At 44.4% G+C, this 21,173-nt stretch overlaps 1 protein-coding gene across 1 annotated transcript in view; it reads left to right on the plus strand.

Annotated features, from left to right (window-relative positions):
- PHACTR1 (phosphatase and actin regulator 1) overlaps positions 1-13,349 on the plus strand; it is a 305,302-nt gene extending 291,953 nt beyond the window's left edge. Inside the window, exons 13-14 of the mRNA XM_074146816.1 lie at positions 9,622-9,762; positions 13,269-13,349. Of these exons, the coding sequence (XP_074002917.1) occupies positions 9,622-9,762; positions 13,269-13,349 (222 nt within the window). The remainder of the gene's footprint in view (positions 1-9,621; positions 9,763-13,268) is intronic.
- The last annotated feature ends 7,824 nt before the right edge of the window (positions 13,350-21,173 follow it).

The raw sequence follows: 21,173 nt of genomic DNA on the forward strand, positions 1-21,173 counted from the left end.
GAAATCACTGACCTGTAGGGTGTAAGTCCACAGACAGTGAAGGGAACTGCTTTATGGGCTATTGCTGGTAACATTTTGAGACAGGACAAAAGAAGATCTAGCCTTTATAACTTTATAGCTTTGAACAGTGAAGGATACAGAGCCTAGCATTTGTCTAACCCATCTCCCTGTAAATTTAATGGCTTCTTCAGCCATTATGAAGTGAGCAAAGTTAAAACAATGCTGATTGCATTTGAAAATTCCACTGAAAAAAAAAGCATAAAACTGGGAAATAAACTTTTTCCAGAAAGAGAGAGACTGTCACTTGAGGCATCTAAACTAAATAGAGACAAGCACTCACAAAAGGGTATATAGTGCAGAAAAGAATCTTGTATTGGCAGGGAAGGACGAATGAAACAGCATAGTTTGGGTTTGGTTTTCCTCCCATTTGAAAGTCATTTACTCTTAAAACTGAAGAACAGTCATTTCACATACACACATTCAGTTTCTCAGCTGGCATAAACGTCTACAGATGCTCCGATATACATAGCCAAGAATCCATCCTGTTATTGCAGATGAACTTTATTTCACCACTGACATATTTCCTATCTCCAGAAGTGGAGAAAGCCCCCTAAACGCTCACATGCCTGTGAGACAGCACCACCATCCCCTTCCTGTATATATTTAAGTGGTTTTGTCTTTTTGACCTATGTGATCACAAGCTTTCATGGTATGAATAATGGCGAGGAAAGGGCTGTAAATCTACCCGCAAAGGTTACATTCAGAAGCTGGATTGTTTTCTTTCATTGTTAAAAATCTCACACCTTGTTCTCAGCTCACATAAATCAGCAGAATTCTCCATCACCAACACCAACAATTCTCTGCAGGAGCTAAAAATGTGACCCAGAGATCTGTAGTATTATTTTTTAAACACTTAAATTCCGGACAGCAATGGCAGGGATGTTCTCGTGTCTCCTCATAGCGCTGCCTGAAAGAAAAGATCCTAACTGCATTGCAGATGTTTCATGGGACTCAAGCTCTGTGCAAAGGCTAGAGATACTGTTTTACCAGGCTTTCAATTTCCCTGTACATTGAAAAGTAAACACATACAGGAATCCACTCCAAAGCTTTGTACCATTTGATGAACAGCTGTAATAGATAAAAAGCAAAGCTGCCCATACCCAATCTGCTGCCTAAGAAATGGAGGCTTGCTAACTCAGCCTGCGGTTCCCGTCCTCCACTACTTTGTAGGAAAGCTACAAAGCACATGGATTGTCTGTTGCAGGCAGAGTCCACAGCTACTTGCTATACTAAAACTCCTGGGCTGTTAGAGCATCGCAGCAGTGTCCACTCCCTGAAACCTCAGTAGTCTTCTATGAGATTTATTTCTTTGTCTTGGTTGCACTTTTACGTAGAAACAACAGTGAGAGCAGCGTCAGCCCAAGCCCCTGGCAGTCCGCTCTTTAATGTCATGCCCCCATTCCTGCTCACATTCCTTTTTAGGCTTCTTCCCTCCTAAAGATTTTTCTCCCCGACATTTGTGAGGTTGGTAGCAACACGCCTTAGTTAGCATTGTTCAATTTTGGTCATCTTTTTAAACTGTTGCAAGTTGTTCTAGTGGCACACTGTAGTTTTAATGAAAGAACCACAGGCCTGGTCTAACAGCAAATTTTGTTCTCACCTACCAAGCATACTGTTATAAGAGCTCAGGAATCACTAGAGGAAAGAAGTGAGTAAAGTGTGCGAGTGGATAGATAACAACTAGAAATGCCAACCACCTAGTGAATCCTGCAAAAATTGTTGTTATTCCCCAGCCCTGTCTTTCATGAGTGTGTCCCAGATGTGTCGTTGTGTCTACAGCAGAGCAGCAGCCTCCTTCTGTCGATTTGTACCGAAGCCTTATTACCAAAGGATTTTCAACCTCAGATCAAGCAGAAGTTTAATTGCGCACGGCAAATGTTTTGCCCAGCAGACCTTTCTCTTTGCACTGAGATCTGATGCACACACATGCCTGCAGGGTAAATCCAACATAAGGAAAGTGTGCCACCTTGCCTCCTTGTGACCACGTCTAGCTGGTAATAAGAAGGGAAGGGGGGGGATGGTCTGCAGAAGCCACTGAAAAGGCTTTTGACCTTGCACTATAGAAATTGCTGCTGTCCCCACATTTTCTGGTGGCGTGATTCTACCGCCAAGGGAACAACCCACTTCATCCATTAAAAAAGCTGTTCTTAAAATTCCTTCAGCGCTGACATTTTGTTACAGTATTATGATGATAAGTTGTAACATGACATGCTGTAATAAGTAAGATTACCTTGCTAGGTCTAGATGCCTTATTAAAGTCGGCAATAAATATCCAGTTGAATTCATCACCTGGACAGGCAATTTCTAAAAAAAATCAGGTGAACTATAGCGAGTTGCCCCTTTAAGCTCTTTTCATCCCCTCAGACTCATCAAACTCCAAATGAACTGGGGATGGGGAATAGGTGCCATCCAAAGGACAAATAGGAGGTGAATGCTGCTTGATTCAGTTTCTCTGTAGCTTGTGTCCCTCCCGCCCGATGCAGTAGAGGTGAAGCGTGTTTGCCTGTCACCTGAAATGCCCAGGGATGGGTTCTGCCCATCCAGCCACCCCGTGCTCCCTCTCACTGCCCCTCGGGGTCCAAAGCAGCTTCGTTTGAGTGGAGGGACATGCAGATTAGGAGGGGTTTTTCTCTGAGCACTGATCTTTGCCCACAAGCCCATTCTGGAAATATTTACCTGCAGAGGCCCTCTGGGAGAAGTGTAGCAGGCGGGTCCCCTCCATGAGGAGATCTGGGCCTCCAGGAATTGCTACTAAGAATTTATCCTCTCTGAACCGTGGTGAATTTGGCCGAGCACCAAGGCAATTAACACAAGCCTGAACTCCCCCTGAGGACTTCCACTACAGAGAGAGTCATAGCTTGGATTACCAGAATACATTACAAACCACTTGCAAAGAGGAATAAAACTCTTCTTTTCCTACCTTCTCTTGTCTCAAATAGCATCATGCTCCCCATTCCCAGAGCTGTTGACTGCTTCCGATCTCCCACTGTCAATAGCTAATTTTTCTCAGCGGTCTAACTCCAAAACTAAAGAATCTTCTAGCTTTAATAATGACAAGCAAAGTGATGAGGTTTGGCTATTTCTTAAAATCCATGCAATAATCTGGAATCTTTGCTCCCATTAGATTCCTGCCCCAGTACAACTTAAACTCTCTGCTCACTGGAGAGCAAGCTGGTGCCTCACTAGGAAATGTCTTGCTGTTCAATCTTTTCTTTAATTGACCTCCACTGGCTTGCATCAGCGCAGGCTGTTCAAAATAATGAACTCTTGAGAGAGGTGGGACTTATCAGAAGGAGGTGAGAGGGAGGCAGGGGGAAAAAAAAAGGTCAGAGAAGAAAAAAGGTTAGCGGCTAATTTAGATAAACTGCATTTATAGTCAGAGGGAAAGGTCTTCGGGGCGTTTTCATCACACCCCCCTCCTATGTCTTACCACAAAAGGTGAGGAGCAAAGGAAAGAGGGGGCTGTGTGTGCTGCTACTTAGAATCTGTAATTTTTCACCTTGGTTTCTTCAGTAAATAACAATCACATTTTAACGAGGTAACAAAGCAGGCAACAATGAAGTGACAAGACAGTGAGCTTCATTGTGACTGAAGTGGAGCAAACTCAGCATTTCACATTGACTAAATCCCAAGACCAGACTGGCCAGAGTATGTCCCCCTCCACTTTACCTGGTGGCAGTGCATAGGTTTGCTTCATTTCCCCCATGCCGGGAACAAAAGGGTTTGAGTTAAACCTTCCCTTCCAAATTGGTTTAGTGTCAAAGCTTGAAACGTGCCCATTTTTATCTCCAGTGATCCAGAATATACAGAGGAAAACTTGAGCTCCTGTGACAAGATATGGGAGGTGCTGTCCTCATTTACACAGCTTTTGCATTAATAGAAATTTACTTCGAAAGGAATTCTCATCCTGGTTCCTGCTCAAATAACGAGGTACTCGCCATAAAGTTGTCCTGCTCCCTCAGCTCTCAAATGTTCACAAACGGGTAAATAGAAAAGTGTAAGACCAGGAGGCACACCCAGAAAAAGTCCAGACATACACATGCATATACCTCTGATGTTAACAGAGGTAACTAAAGAAAGGTCCAGCTCAGCGAGTAGGATCCCTTTGTTCCTGCATGGAGCACCACCACCTTGTGCACACGATAGCACTGTGTCCTTGACCATGTCCTTTTACCGAAACTTTCGAACGTGCCCTGTTCTTTCTGCCTGTTAGAAGAAGCAGAGCTCATTCTCAGGTGCTGCCCAAGAAGGATTGTGTAGCCTTAAGCAATTTTGACCCAAGAGACTGCAGCTCACAGGTCATAAAAATAAACTCCAAGGTGAGATCTCAGGTGAGCTGTCTCTTATTGTGAACAGACATTGTACTGACGCCTACAGTGGAGCCACTTACAGTCTATTAGCAAAGCTGTTTTCCCAGCTATTTAAGAGTTAAGGGTGCTCTGGGTAGCTCAGACATACTGAGGGACCCTCATGCTTAGCAGCTCACAAGAAATCTCAGCAATGGCATGGGAAAGGGGCAGAGCAGTTTGTGAACTGTTCAAATAATGTAGCTTTAAGTAATTGCTTTTAGAAAACCACTCAGCGTGGTTGTCCCTCTCTTTTCATTCAGTGTGATCAGATCGGCACTTTGGTTTAATGTACTGAATATTTTGTGTGTGTTTATATATGTAAATATATGCAGATTTATGCCTATATGTGAACTATGTGGTATAAGCTGTGGATTTCAGGACTCTTTCATAGTCAGAGCACTGGCACGAGATTAAGTGTATCTTTTTTCTGTTCGTAGCTCTGCCCTGGGCCTCCTGGGTCACCTTGAGCTGGTTGCTTGGTCTCTATGCTTTGCTTGCTCCAGCTGCTCTGTGGGGATGGACACGCTGCCCACCACTCTGATGAGGTGGATAAATACCTTAAATTGCACTGGTTGTAGGTTTCTGAAGCAAAGACAGGACATCTAAAAATAATACGCAGTAATAGTTGTATGACTTCAGGAGAAAGAGAAGCAGCAGCTTTTATTCTGTGTTACGTTCAGGTGTCACCTAAGAATGAAAAATGCACATTAACACCAAAGTTTCATAATGTGCTTATGCCCTTGACATTTTTTCATGTATAACTGAGTGCACTGTTCTTCACACCCAGGGAAGGATTGCAGTGTTTCAGTGCAGGGGTTGCATCTAATCTGGTTTTTGTGCATTTGCGAATGCGAGAACTTACCTCAGATTTGTCTCATTTCATCATGTGGCTCTTAACATTTACAGTCACTTCTCTGATTTTAACCCACACCCAGTGCCCCGAGGAAGCCACATGAGCTGGTTGAGACCCAGTGCATTACTGAGGTAAATACCAGCAGCAAGTTCACATTGCTGGCAAAAGTACCACTGCCTCTGTGGCTCTTGGTGCTCTTGGGCTCTTGACACCACGTAGACATCAGCCTGGCAATGGCCATGCTTCAGTGTATTAACAGCCACCTGCCTTCTCCTTTGTACAGACTTACTAATCACTTAGGCTACAGTTACAGGCTGGATCGATGGGCTGAGACCAACGGGATGAGGTTCAATAAGGCCAAGTGCTGGGTCCTGCACTTGGGTCACACCAACCCCAGGCAGCCCTACAGGCTTGGGGCAGAGTGGCTGGAGAGCTGCCTGGCAGAAAAGGACCTGGGGGTGTTGGTCGACTGTGGGCTGAACGTGAGCCAGCAGTGTGCCCAGGTGGCCAAGAAGGCCAACAGTATCTTGGCCTGTATCAGGAACAGCGTGGTGAGTAGGACTCGGGAGGTGATTATCCCCCTGTACTCGGCACTGGTGAGGCCCCGCCTTGAGTACTGTGTCCAGTTCTGGGCCCCTTACCACAAAAAAGACATTGAAGTGCTGGAGTGGGTCCAGAGAAGGGCAGCAAAGCTGGTGAGGGGTCTGGAGCACAAGTCTAGTGAGGAGAGGCTGAGGGAGCTGGGGTTGTTCAGCCTAGAGAAAAGGAGGCTGAGGGGGGACCTTCTTGCTTTCTACAACTACCTGAAAGGAGGTTGTAGAGAGGCAGGGGTCAGTGTCTTCTCCCAAGTCACAGGTGACAGGACTAGAGGAAACAGCCTCAAGTTGTGCCAGGGGGAGGTTCAGGTTGGATATTAGGAAGAATTTTTACACTGAAATGGTTATGAAGCATTGGAATGGGCTGCCCAGGGAAGTGGTTGAGGTACCATCCCTGGAGGTGTTCAAAAGACGGGTTGACATGGTGCTGGAGAACATGGTTTAGTGATGGGGTTTTTTTGTCAGAGTTAGGTTGATGGTTGGACTAGATGATCTTGAAGGTCCCTTCTAACCTAGATGATTCTATGAGTCTATGATTAGCACAAACTTGAAAGCCGGCTACTGTCAAGAGCTGACAGAACCTGTGAAATAGAGTCAGTTGTTCTGTGAGAGTCCTCTTCCAGCTTGGAAAGCCTATAGGAGTTCCTGCTTCCCTTGTAGCCATTTAGAAACACAGAGTTTAACTCACAGGATTTTATGTTTTGTTCATGTCATCATAATCTGTGTAATAAGACATTTTGTTTTTTAAAAAACTCAATCCTAATTTAAAACAGAATCTAGGCTACATCCTAAAATGATAAAAGCTGAGAAATGTACAGATAATATTAGCGATTCATCCTTAATGCATGCTGTTGTGAGAAAAGAAGCAGTTGATGCAAATAAAGATGGAGTCTCACCCTTATCTTTGACATTTTGGGGTGTAGTCATAATATTATTTCAGCATAAAGATTCTCTATTCCTATAGCCAGGGCTTAGATTTTAAATAATCAGAAGCAAAATTCTGCTGTGCTATCTGAGTAATAATGCATCAGCGCTGACAAACCTGCAGCTCCTAGTGCTAGGGCTGCTAGAAAAAACTACCAATGTGAAATCACATTCGAGATGGCTTGTGAGAGAGAGAGAAGCCTCGCTCACAGAACCACGGAATCGTTGGAGTTGGAAGGGACCTTCTAGAGATCATCTAGTCCAACTCCCCTGCTAAAGCAGGATTGCCTAGAGCACATTACTCAGGACTGCATCCAGGCGGGTCTTGAAAATCTCCAGAGAAGGGGACTCCACGACCTCCCTGGAAAGCCTGTTCCAGTGCTCTGTCACCCTCACCGTAAAGAAGTTCTTCCTCATATTTGAACGGAACGGATTTGAACTTCACTCGTCACATAAGTGTGATTATACTCCAAACACAGTATAGCAGTTTGGTTTGCTTGCTTTTGTTAAAAGTCCGTCTATTAATTGCAGCATGTATTGGGCTTGCAGGTGACTTAGGAGTGGGTATCAGGGCTGCAGGCTGAAGAGGCAATTCTGTTCTGCTAGAGTGAAAAATAACATTTTTAAATCTATACGTGTTTCAAGCTACTTTATTGTGCCCTCTGGCTTTTCTGACATGGTACTCTAGCTCACAGATGGGTTTGTCCTGTTGTCTGAAAAAAAAAAAAGGTTATGCCTACGCATTTTGGTTTTTTAAAAAAGGGTCCCCGAAACTTGTAGTCTGAGCTCAGAAAGGCATGCTTCTTGCCAGCCTCACTGCCTACATGATCTTTGCTGACCTGAGCATGGGTGGCCTGAACATGAGTATGTGAAACAGGGCTTTTCTTGGAAAGCTTATGGAAGAAATAGGAGGAATGTTGTGTGACAAACACACACAGAGTAGCTTGCCACAGGAAATTTCATGCCTCCTGTAGAAGAAGGTGGGTGTGAGAAAACTGTCTAGTTTTAAGATCTTTGCAATATTCAGAAGTTTTGAAGTTGTGCTTTTTCAAACCAGCAAGGAGTTTTTCCCTTATTAAATGCTGTAATCTACCCTAAAATGGCTATGGAGACAACACATAAACTGCCAAGCAGCAACGTGACTGATGATGGCTGTCCTAGGCAAGAACATTACGTAGCAGTGTAGAGTTGTGCTCCTGGCTACACTTGTTCTTCCCAAGGTTTCTCTTCCTTCAGTGTGTGCAAAATGGCTGGGCTGCAGCCAGGAGGGGTAGAACCTGATTCCTGTCCTTGAGCATCTCACAGGCAGAGCATTAGTGCACCTCTGCAGGCTCTCTGCGTGAGGTGTTTGAACCCAATCCAGGAGTGTACGCTCAGGGCTATCCATGTAGAGAGAGCAGCCTCACTGTCACCTCCCATTGCAACCATCTTTTCTAAAAAGAGAAGAGTAAGGCAACCATCCATGCCAAGAACAAGCACACAGGGATTTAAATACAGAGGCAGGATGGGGCGGTGGAGCTGTCTTGCATCAACACCCAAATGCTGGAAAAAGGCGGGACTTCAAGCATGTGCTTCCCTTTCTTGTGGTCTTGCAAATTTTTCACCCTCCACTTAGCATCCTGGCTGTTTTGAATCTTAGTTCTCCCTGGAAGATGAAATGCAGGGAACTTACTTTGGGAGGAAGGTGGAACTGTATGTCTGGATCCAGAAGCCTAGATACCTTTGTGGAATAGACTCAAGCATTTTATGAAATATTTAGACCTTTTGCTATTCACAAGGGTGAAGTATTGCAACACACACCTATTTCTAATGAGTGGGAATAGCATGATACACTGTCCAGCTAATTGTTGGCAGGATATTATTTTTCACTCTAATGGTGAAACCTTTGCAACTAATGTACAGCCACATGCATGCACATACGTAGCACCTTTTTCAGAAGCACTTAATTGCTTGACATTAACCAGCATGCTGTCCATCCAAGGAGAACTGACCACTGAAAGCCAATTCCTGTCCCGTGTGACTAACACTGCAATACGTGGACTACCAGCACACTACTGTTTCTAATTTGAGAGGAGAGTTTTGGCTGTGGCTGCCTATTCTGCTGTGGAATTTGAAAGAAATGCTTTGGAACAATGAAGATGTTTTCTTGACGTGATACAGTCCACCCTTGCAATTTTTTTTTCTGGACTTGTAGTATGCAATGTAAACTTTTAAAAGTCAAATTCACTGTGACACAAAATTGAGCTGCAGCATACAGTGAAGAGTTCAGTGTGCAATAGTCATCATCTTGCCTGCCTTTTCTGGAGGTAAGGACAAGTCTGCAGAATATCAGAATGGTAAGGAAAGTCATTTTGTCACCTTTTGCACATAATTCAGGGCAGGAGCGGCTCGGTGCCTTTGCTTGACTCTTCCCAGGCAGCACAGAAGCACACGCAGCAGCTCAAGGCTGGGGATCATACAGCCTGTGCGGGTAGTCTTAAAATTGTGTTATGGTCTTTGTTTCTTCCTGAGACATTGGTGCACGAGGAGACTTCCTTGCATTACATCTCATTTCTGCCAGGGATGATTGACCTCAGCCAGGGATTGAGGTCTCCAGCCACAGCTGCTTCCCAAACAACAGTGGGCTGCTCCGGCAGCAAGGTGGGATGATGTTCAAGGTGCTATAACAAGTGGTTATCTCCCAAGTAGTAATTCTGTGAAAGGCTGATAAAAACAATGGTCCTGGGAATGTCTGAACCCTCTTAATTATCATAATAACAAAATAAATGCCCAAGCAGCACTCTGCAGGGAAAAAGCGAAGTCCTGATGTCTTTTTCTACTCCTCTCTCAAAACCTGCAGCTGAGTCAAAGGCCCACGGTAGAAGAGCTACGTGAGAGGAAGATCCTCATCCGCTTCAGTGACTACGTAGAAGTGGCAGATGCGCAGGACTACGACAGGAGGGCAGACAAACCTTGGACACGCCTCACAGCCGCCGACAAAGTAAGTGGAACAACTTTGAGAGCGCCATGGTCTGAATAGCTAGAGCATGTCACAGCAAACAGCATCCCTTGGGTCCCACAGGTCCCACGACCATCAGGGAATAAGCTTCCACCTGGCGTCCCTTCCCAACATACCTGTGGTTTCTTTCCATTCACAAGGTTTGTTGTTTGAGTCATAAATCTTTGGCAAGAAGGCTCCTATATGAGTGGAAACCAGGAGCAAGGCTAGCAGCGTTATACCACTGAAATAGAGAGGAGAGAACATGAAGCCCTTTGAGGAAAGGTCTCGTAGCAACCCTGTTATTTGTTTCTTGGTTTTGGTCTTGCCACATAATTTCTGCCAACTGAGAGCTCCTGCAAGACCTGGCAGAGCAGTGTGACGACAGCATTTGCCAGAATTGTGATGCCAGGACAGAGCAGGCCTAGGTGCAAAAATGGAAGCAAGTCATATAATTGGCAAAAGCACCTGCCACAGAACCCAGGTAACTTCTTTATAGTGTGTTAGGACAGGGATGTTTACTCAGGATTTCTGCTCCATTCCACAGAGCGTTTTAAGCACTGAATTGAAATGGCATGAGCCCTGCAGGTAAAGAAAAGCTGTGTGTTTGGTATTGAGTGTGCTGTCCTCTGAGTGCCTGTGGGACCTTCAAAAAGTGATGTCTCTAGGGGCAGCATTGGTGGCAGAGGCGTTAAATTGCTGGCAAATTATAACAGTCATATCCTGAGGGTCTTTATCGTGCCTCAGGAAGAAGACTTAAAAATTTTATGGCCACTGTAAGAGAAGAGGACTACGAGGCTGATCAGTGACTCCCATGCTTTAGTCACTCTATGATGCCCATGTAATTTTAAAGACTTTCAGGTACCCGACTATTTCTTTGCTGTGGGACTCATGCAGCTGGAGACTACAATGTCCAATGTTTAGACAGGGGAGCAGGATTCCTGGCCATGCCACTTATTTATGATGCTCTTGGTTTTATTCACAGAGGAAAGGGCAGCCTGTTACACTTGTGTAATGGAACCAAAGGACTTGTATAGTTTTGTGATCGCTGGTTTTCTCCTTGACAGAGGGTTTTTTCAGATTTTACGTAAGTTAATGTAGCATAAACTGGTCTGAAAAAAAAAAAAAAAAGAAAAACTTCCTCAGGACTATACACAGACCATTGTATACTGGGTTATATTAGCTTTTCCCATTTTATCTTCTCCACATTGGATAAGATCTTATTCAACTGACTTAGTTATATTCTCCCAATTGGTAGATGAGGGAGGGAATAAATCTCCAGCTGCTTCTGTACCCTTTGAGAGATCTCTGTCTGGGATGAAAGGCATGGAGAGACCCAGCTGGGGAAGGAGAAGATTTGGTGTCCAGAGAGGTCCTTCCTCATCCTGTGTCTGGGAAAAGAACAAGTATTAAATACCACTATTAAATGTAGCCTGGTAAAGAATTGAGTATTAAGGCCTCAGAGTACTTTGAGGTCACTTTTTCGTTTTCATAATGAATATGTGAAGTCCATACAGAGAGCAAAGGGCTTAAGTTCTCCAGTTCTTTTTCTAAGCAAAGCAGGAGTAGAAGAAATGTTTGTCCTTCTAATATGAATGCCACTTATGGCATAAGGAAGGAGACATATTATTTCAGGGGTTTGAGTCAGATGGGTGGTAGTCTTTTTTCTGCCATTCAGATGACCTGCTTTTCCCCACCACTGTGTCCACTGTTGGAAAAAATAGCCAGACAAACTGGAAGCAACTCTAAAATGTCTGACAAAGCTGCAACATCCTATAAAAGATTATTTTCTTGCAGAGCTTTGATTCAATAACCATCTTCATTGGTCAGCACAGGCTAGATTTATTGCAAAAATAGATTTTTAGTAATGGACTTTTCTGATGTCAGTAAATCTGGCTCTGTGTGCTGGGTGTCGGGAACTGCCTTCAGTCTGACTTCATCTTTACCATGTCTGGCTGTTAGAGGAAAGAAAAGGGCACTTCTGAATCTCTCCAGCAGATGAGGGATGCAGGGGGGAATAGATTTCGGACCTTGTGGGATTCAGCAGCCCACCAGGCCTCCTTCACAGGCACTTCAGCAGCAAAGTGGTCTGCTGAAGGTAAGGCCCTTGTGTTGCTGCGTAGCCATGGCTCCATCCTGATAGATGGAGGCAGAGCCTGACAGACATTTCTAAGGTAAATAAAAACCCAAAGCTGTGCAGAAAGAGCACAAAGGGCCTTTTCTGTAGATCACACTCGCAAAATCTATCACTTAGAGCTTGTCAAGGCAAAGGTAGTTGGTGACTGGATCAGTGGCTGTTGCAAAAGCCCTGTTTTGGGCTCATGCTGTTCATAGAGGTTTAGCTTGCCTTCATCAAGCAAAATTCCTGATAAACATGAGCACCACCAACTGGAGCAGCCCCTTGCAGCCACTGATGCTTTCAGCATCACAGTTCCAGGCAGTGGAACACACCTTGGACCCATGGGAGCATTTGGCTGCAGCAGCCTCACATCTTCGTACCCTCACAATGAAACCCACCTGTGAGCTGCAAATACCACAGGGCTGTCAGAAGCGACGACTTCAGGGCCTGGGACTTGAGCCAGTTCCACTGAATGCCCTCTCCAACACAAAGCTGAGTCCTTCCAAATCATCCCTTTTTACTTTTTTTATTTTATTCTTGAATATTTGTCTTCCTGCCAGTCACCCCTGGTTTTCTTTTCTCTCATGGACAAACCATAGAGGCTGTAGGTAACCGAATCTCTTGTGGATGCTGAATATAACCACCTGTGGCTAGTTTTCTGCTGGGCTGGTGTGTTGAATCGACTCAGTAAATGGCACAGCCGGGTCAGAATGGCAGAGGAGCACAGCCTGAGGCAGAGAGGAGGGCAGGGAGCCAGGAACCCTTCTTCCCCTTCCAAGTACATTCAAGGTCAGGTTGGACAGGGCTCTGAGCAACCTGATCTGGTTGAAGATGTCCCTGCTCATTGTGGGGGGGGGTTGGACTAGGTGACCTTTAAAGGTCCCTTCCAACCCAAACTATTCTATGATTCTGTGATTCTGTGAAGTCAGCTCAGCTGCTTTAGAAATTCAGGACCTCGTAAAGGTGGGAGACATCTCAAATACGAGTTTGGTGAGATCTGAGCAGAGTTTACTCACAGTCTGGCTCTGAAAATGATCGCAGTGTTTGAGCAACTCTGGTGCACATTCTTTTTCTCATGCTTATGCTAATTTGGATTTTGTACATTAAAGTGTTTATATAATAAGCCAGAATTGGGTTCTGTATCTGCATTGTCTTCGATAGGTTTTCAAATTGAGCCATTCCACCGAAGCATTTATCTCTTCCCTTTATGTGATTTAGAACATGTTTATCGCTGTTCCTTTTCACATTTTAAAGTCTTTTTTATGTTTTTCTTTCTCTCTCTGATAGTGTTATCTATCTGCTTCACTTTTAATATACTGTTTTGAGAACAAAGTGAACTTATTTTGATCTTTCTCATTTATACATTCATGAGTTTATTTCTCCTTTGCAGGCAGCCATTCGAAAAGAGCTTAATGAATTTAAAAGCACTGAAATGGAAGTTCATGAATTAAGTAGGCATCTAACAAGGTAAGCTGAGATTAATTTTTTAAAAGTATCAGTGAATACTGTTGTTTAAAAAAAAAAAAAAAAAGCAGCTGTTTCTCCAACACCCACTGAACACACCGTGAGGTCTAAACAACATTTAGAATTACAGGCTGTAAAAGAAACTCGCACAGAGGAACTCATACCGCCTCATTCCGTGGCGGTATGCAGGCACGGGCCATCTGTTTAATAAAGCGTAACCTCCTTTTATTTTATTTTTTTAAATCATCACTCTCTAGCTGCATGTCTATTCTTCTGATGTCAAAAGCAAATAGCGTTGGTGTAGAGCAAATAGTGTTGGTAGAGACCGAATGAATTATCGGTGACCCCAAACTACCAACCCTCCTCTCTGACAGGCTATGGCCAAGCCACACTGGGAGGTCAGGACACGTCTCCTCACACGGCCTGTGCTGAGTCTGCCCCGGCTTTGGTGCCGGGATGAGCTGAACTCCTGGCATTTCAGCTGAAGTCAGGCCTTTGCAAATCAACATTAACCCACACTCATTGTCAGACGTTAAAAATGAGTGTTAGGTATTGAAGACAAGTGAGAGTGAGATCTGGTACAACACTGGAGCTGCCCTTGTATTAATACGTTCATCAGCTGGGCACTCATAAATAATGCAGTTAATACTTTCAAGAAAAATACAGAAAAGCTTAAGGCAAAATTAATTTTGTATTAGGGGATTTTTATGTGTATAAATTAATAATTATATTAAAATTCACCACATGTATTATGCATATATTCCCTTGCAGAAATGATCTCCCTTCTACTTCCTTAGCGTGTGCTGGGGTGGTTGCACTGGGGTTTGTAACGAGTGCTGCTAGAGACACGCCAGCTGCCTTTCAGCCAGGAGGTCTGGAAGACGCTTTAGGGTGTGCAGTTGGCCTAGATCTGTTGACCCCAGTGACTGAGCCTTTGAGGGACATTTGGCTCACTCCTCCAGAAGGGTGGTGACAAATTTGGAAAGGATGAGGCTGTTTTAAGGGGGGTGTTGCTACAAGGAATTGAGCTCCATCGAGAGCTCAGTATAGTTCCACAAGACCTTTAGCATCCCACATAGAGGCTGGTTTAGTTTTTCAGAAGTCTCTCCAGCTGCTTGCCTTTCACATGTTTCTGGGCAGTATTTTGCTTCTCTTCCAGTGTTGGGGTGAGCAGAGACCCTCTGAGGTGACTCAGTTTGTATTTGAAAGCCGCCAAGTGGCTTTGACTTGCTAAGTCTGGGCCTATACTCGGATATAGCTAATGGAATAGAAATTGGGATGAGGGTTTGTCTGAAGTTCAGTAGAACTTACTGGTTAGACAAGTGGCCTCAGGAAATACGCACTTGAAGGAAGCGCGCTTAAACAAAACAGTAATTGCCTTAAACAAACATAGCTAAATCACCATTATAAAATCATTAGCAAGGTAATGAGCTATTCATGTCATTAAGCAGTGGCATGAGCTGAGCAAAGAATGTGAGTGTTGCTTTACCAGTGGGACACATTAATTCATGACAGAGTGGAAAATCAAAGCTTAAAAATAAAAAATACCTCCGCAGAGCTGACAAACCCAGGCCTCCTGACACAGGGTGGACTTACAGAAAGAGTGGCCGTTTTATTTTAGCTCTACTTGTCTCTTCAGCCTCAGACATTAAGGAATAATCATGCTTGAGCTGTATGTAAATCTTTCTGGGTGAAGAGCATAAGGTTTGTCTAAACCAGACAATTTTTGTGGAATCAGGCATGGCGTGGTCTGAAAGAGGCCTAGCTGATCTGAAATAACTCGCTCGGAGATCTGATAGGATGGACCCAAAGCGTGTTAGTGCCTTTGGCAGATTTTGGTGCAAACAGCTTATGCCTATGAACTGTGATTCTGGCAAGGACCAAGGCAGCGTGTGTCTGCTCTGGGTCCACACTGCCAGCGTGGCTGATGTCAATGCTGCAGGAATCAAGCTGCCTAATTGTGTCACTGTAGCAATTAGTTCTCCATTTTTTTTAATGTACAATATGCACTTGAAGCTATTATCTTACTCTTTTTTTTTTTTTTTTTGCATTTAGGTTTCATAGACCGTAGCAGTTCAACTCTACCTGACTACTATGCCGTCTTCACAACTAAAAGGAACCATAAGTGCTGGTATTATTCACTTCCCTGTTACGTACAATGTAAATCTTCTGAACTGCCTTTTTAAAAAAAAAGAAAAAAGAGTAGAAAAATAAATATAAAAAAAGGAAAATTGTATTTACATGTGATGGGTACTGCAGCATCATCAGACCTGCTGGTTCAAGCTTCAATAACAGAAAATACCCCTGGTGGGAATCGTGCCAAGACTTGGCATCTATGTATAAGACTTTCCTGGCATGTGGATTTGCCATACATGTTCAAGCCCAGCTGGTGGTGCATCCATTTCGTCTTCAGGCGCCCCTCATCCTGACAAGCCTCTGTCATCAACTCCAGAGACCCCTGAGATGCTGTTCAGGGAATCACTGGCCTGGGTGAAGTCTCCAAAAGACCAGCACCTATGGCACTAAAGCACTTATACCAAACACTCCTTTCAGGCTGCGAGCACCTTAGGAGGATGGTGAAGGATGAACACTCCTCTACGGGCCACCCCATCTGTGAATATCATCTGACTAGAAATGCATTTCTTTCCCTGGAGAAATTTATGGCCAGTCAATAGGCTTTGTTTGGCTCCCAAGCAGAAAAAGGCATCGCCTATAAAGAACAGGACTCCCTCGTGAAGGCTGGTTGAGTTCTATAGCAACTGTTTATTTTTCATCTCCTTCACGTATAATTTTCTAAACCCAGCTGTGAACCCACCAGCAATTAGCGACAAGAATGCTGAGGACAAGCAAGCAAAACTCATCTCTTCATGGTCACTGCATGGCATTCTTTGCTCAGCTTGTAGATTGTTTTTACGCCCAAGTCTCGTGATTGCGTAAGAGCCGACGCGTGCCCGGCCGCAAGAAAGGCTGGCATTCCCACCCGCTCACAGGAGGAACTGGGGGGTCAATGAGGGGTATCTATCCTCTCTGCATCAGGTGTTTCAAGAACTGATCCTAACCTCACACTGAGAAAAGCATGACAGATCGTGTTACCTGGCCTGACAAAAGGAGTCTGGTGCATTGCTACGGATGGTGGGACTTGTCACCTGTACCCACGGCTGAGGCCCAAGGACAGCAATTCAAAGGTTTTCTGGTTTGGTTTTAATTTATTTTTATTATAGTAGTTTAACACACAAACTGACCAAGTAGAGCTCAGAGAGCTGGTCGCTCTGGGCCTGGTTTACCTGCCAACTTAAGTGTGTGCTTAATACTAAGTAAGCATGCAAATAGCCTCACTGCATTCAAGAAGATGTCTGACAGGCTTAATTGAAGCTGAACACATGTAAGTGCTTTTCTGAACTTTGGCCAGCACCTCCCAGAATCAAGTCCTTAACTAGCATAACGCCAGCAAGCTGGGGCAAACATTGTCTAGGGTTCCTTTCCAGCTCTTAAACGGAACTATTATGCCATGTTTTGGGCCACTGGCCCAAAGCACTGTAGCAACATCACTGGTAAGAAGTTCCAGATTATTACTTCAGGACACCTTTCTTCCACAATAGCTATTTTGCTTTGACAGATCGAACAGAGAGGCCAAAGTTTTTTACTACAATGTTGTTATTTCTGTTATTATTTTATTATTTTTTTTTCCTTTCTCACTGTCTTCCATGTATCTATCCACTCTTCTGTGCTCCCTCTCTACCTCCCCCGATGCCATGCTAACATTGCCCTTTACCGATCGCGGGCTGAGAAGCCTCTCTCACGTGAGCACTTAGTGGCCAATGCTGTGTAGTGCCAACACTTCTGCCTCTTCTCAGGCCTTCTTCTCATTCCTCTGGTCTCAGGAGTAAAGCGAAGGAACCTGCGCGTAGCCCATGGAGTTGCTCTAGCTTCCAGCCTGACCAAACGACACCGGCACTCCATTTCGCTTCACAGCGGTACTCAATACCTCACAGGTTTGCTCTCCATCAGAGACAAGCGACAGCATTTCATTCTCATCTGCGGCCATTCTTGCAGTGCTATGGGGTATTAGCTATTGAACAACAATTGGCTGCTATAGGATGGAAGATGCTACAAAGGAAAAGTAAAAACCAGCTGGTTTCTGGTGCCTTGTTTTTGAGACAGCCTGTCTCTGATGCGAGACGCTTCCCAGACGAGGTAATGATTGCTGAAGAAACACACACGGCGATCCCTGTATCACCAGCTCACAGTTGCTTTAGATTCAAGTTCATCAGCAGTGGAAGCCTTTAATGTGCAATGTTATCAGCTCAGTGCAGCAAAGACAGACTTACGTACTAGCCAGGAATACACTGCTTTCCCGTTATTTTTCATGAAAACGCAGGGGGCATCATGTTTTTGAATTCATTGACATACACATGCACTCAGAGCAAGACTGCACCACAGCTTTAAAAAGGGGAAACAAAAGTAGGCTTTTGACTACACACACATTGCATTAGGGAAGGGCTCTGCAACATAGCTGTTTTGAAGAGCAACAAGCCTTCACATTCCCAGTATGGATCCCATGCCTACCCTGCCATCTTTAGCTTAGAGGTTCAGTGTGAAAGGGAAAGGAGGCCATTTAAGGACCAGCTGTGACAGAAACCACAGGACTCAGTAAGGTGGTGGGAGGAAAAGGTGAGATTATTTTTTTTTTTTTTTCATTTTATGATTAAAATTAAGAGGAAGGAGGTAGCAGACTGCTGCTGTCAGTCTGTTGTCGGTGCTACAGTCCCCAGGGGAACAGGTAGCCTGTGGGCAAAGTCACTTTGGGTACTGCCACTGTCCCTCGTGGGCATGGACCCCAGCAGTGCCGCGCCTGCCAGTCTGGTAGCCTCAATAAACCCTTGGGCAGCAGTTGACCCTACTCCTGGGTGACGGCCAGATGTTCCCCAGCACCCTGCCTTCATCTGGGTGGGCCCAAGGCAGGTCCCTGCTGACCTCTTACCAAGTTGTCACCCTCCGCCTGCCTCAGGATTCAGGCTGTCCCCAGGGCAGCTACATGTGGCAATGCTTTTTTCTTTTTTAATGATGTTAACTCCTGGCTGAGCAGACACCAGGACACAGTGGAAGAACTGCCATATTTCTCCCGAATTGCAAGGAGAGCTTATTACTGAAGATGGAGGAGGAGGAGAAAGAAGCCATATAAAGTGTTTGGCACTGTAGTAAGCATCACAGAACTGGCACTTCATTTGGTTTTAGCTTCAGTTTATCTGGGTATTTTGCAAAGTGACCCTTTGGCGAGGCGTTCTTCAACAGCCTTTCAGTGCCTGAACGCTGCACGCAGTTTGCACGCCCGCCTCTGGCATCCATGGGAAGCTGCAAGCAGACTGGGGAACAGTTAGTCCTTTTTTTATTTTCTAAATCTGTTTTCTTCTCATCTGTGAAAGCCATCTCTACCACAGTAAAGTAGTCGTGATTCTGCTGAGGGTGAAAAAATTAACAGTCATGATTTCCCCCCCCTTCAACCTGAATTACGTGCAGGACGTAAAGATGATAAAATTTCTGCTAAGACTCGGTTAATACCACAGTTACCACCACCCATTCTCAGTCACATTAGGAGGAGATTTAATAGTAGTAATAAAGAAATTGCATCAGGTTTAGATAATGGAAAACTCAACTGAGAACAAAAATGGCTGTTCCAATCATCCATCTCCAGGGCTGATAATGGAGATAATACTCTAGACTCAAGAAAGAAAAACATTTTGGTTATAATCCACTAAATCCTGAGGGGTTATTCATACTTAAAATGTACCAGTATTGTGACATGCTCTACAGCCTGTGGAAAGATGACATGGACAATGGGGGGGGCTGGGGCGTTGGTGGGGATTGGAAAAGCAGCTCCAAAACATCTACACAAGTTTTGATTGTTTGGGAAAAAAAAAAAAGAAGTGATGGTGAGGAAACACAATGGTGGCCTGGCCCTCCCACCCACGGGCCTTCAGAAGAGAAGGAAGGGGGGAAAAGAATATAATAGACTTTTAACGATTTTATGTTAACTGAAACTATTTAGTGAGCCCATTACACAAATATATTTCAGGCTAATATTTATACGTAACCACAGTGCTTTGTCATCACTGCAACTAGTCACCAAAACTCACCCATTCTTCACTTTGCCAGTGCCGTCTGTACAGTGGAAACACTAAAAACCGACAGAGGGGAGCACTTCCAACATGCCTAGTGAAAGCTTGCACTCACAGTAAAATACAAATGGGCGAGATGGAAATGCAGTTATACAAGAATGGGGGCTCCCTAACGTGCCTGCAAATAAAATCACTTTGTATAAATAGCCATGGGAGATGACTAGGCTAATAAATAAAAAAAATCAGGAATGAAAAAGGGGACAAATGGTTTTTCCCAGGTGTTCGGTCTGCTCGAGCTTGGAACAACTTGTGTAAACAAAGAGGAGGTGACGGGCACATTACCTGCATTCCCGTGTGTCCCAGTTACTCCTGCACCAGTTGCATTTTCCAGTTGATATCCAAGTGTATGTATATAGTTTGTCTTTGTATAGGAGTGAGTGTGGTGGCTGTCAATCATGTGCTCTTCCAGTATTGTAATTTAACAGATTATGGCTGTACGAAAATGATGTAAATAACTAGAAAAAAATTAAACTGGATCTCTATGTCCTAGTTTTTGTACATACTGAAACTGCATGGTATTTAAATTATTGTTTGTCTCTGATGTATGCAGTTTCTTAAAAAAAAATTCATTTAAAAAAAAAAAAAAGCATTCCTGTGCTTGTGTATTTTATCACCCTCTGCCCCAGTGACTGATGGAGTACCAGAGGGACGCAGTGGAGGACACCAGCCCTCCTGCTGCCAGCCAGGCTCAGCGCGGCAGCCTGGCAGCTGCAGTGACAGAGTGCATGCCCACTGTGTGCCCACTGTGTGCCCACGGGAGCAAAGCGGAGGAGCAAGGCTTACCTGAGCAGATGGATGGGACCGTGCTGGCTCTATGAGCTGGTTCAGCAAAGGTGTGCAAAGGAGGATGACTGGTATCTCAGCTGCTAAAGTTGTACCCAACACCAGGCTAATAAAGAACAAAACCAAGTCTGCGCTAGACACATACACACACCCCCCCCCCAAAACCCACCTCTCACCACAACGTTGTCAGTACAGGGAATGCTCGGTGAAGTGCCTACTGCCAGAGCCAGCGTGCAGCATTTGCCAACTCTACTTTCCTTTTCCTGTTCACAAGTCTTTGTCCAATGGGGAACACCCTGTGCATCCCAGATGCACACAGAGACTTCCAATGAAAGGTCCATATACGCTCTAACTGACCAAATTCTTCTCTTTTCCATTGCTGATATGGAGACACACCATGACCAAAATTCTGGTACTGGGGTTTTTTTTGTTTGTTTCCGTTTGTGTAAATTTTCACTGACCTTACAATCCCTGTTTCTGTCTATCCATATTTCCATTCTGGCAGCCAGCAAGTTTGTAGCTAACCAGTGAGGTCTGGCTAAATAAATGAAGTAAAAAAACAACAAACAACTAGTTTTGACAAAAGAGCCCCTTCGCCCACAACTAGCTGTGGCTTCTGTGGCAGCATTATATATAGTGGCTTTTGCTTTTTTTTTTTAAGGTTTTAACTGAAGCATTTCATAAAACTGGTCTAAGGAAAGAGATGTGTGTCTTCAGCAAAGTCCATGTAATTACTGGCAATCGAATTGCAATCTAATGCCATCTTTAGGCAGGAAAGAAAAAGGAGGGATGAAATTAAAAAAAAAAAAAAAAAAAATCAATTCTCCATTAAACAAGCAGCCCCTGGTGACCAGCTCAGCACTAGCATTTGT

Source organism: Numenius arquata, chromosome 4 (genome assembly GCF_964106895.1).
Source record: "Numenius arquata chromosome 4, bNumArq3.hap1.1, whole genome shotgun sequence".
Taxonomy (NCBI): Eukaryota; Metazoa; Chordata; class Aves; order Charadriiformes; family Scolopacidae; genus Numenius; species Numenius arquata.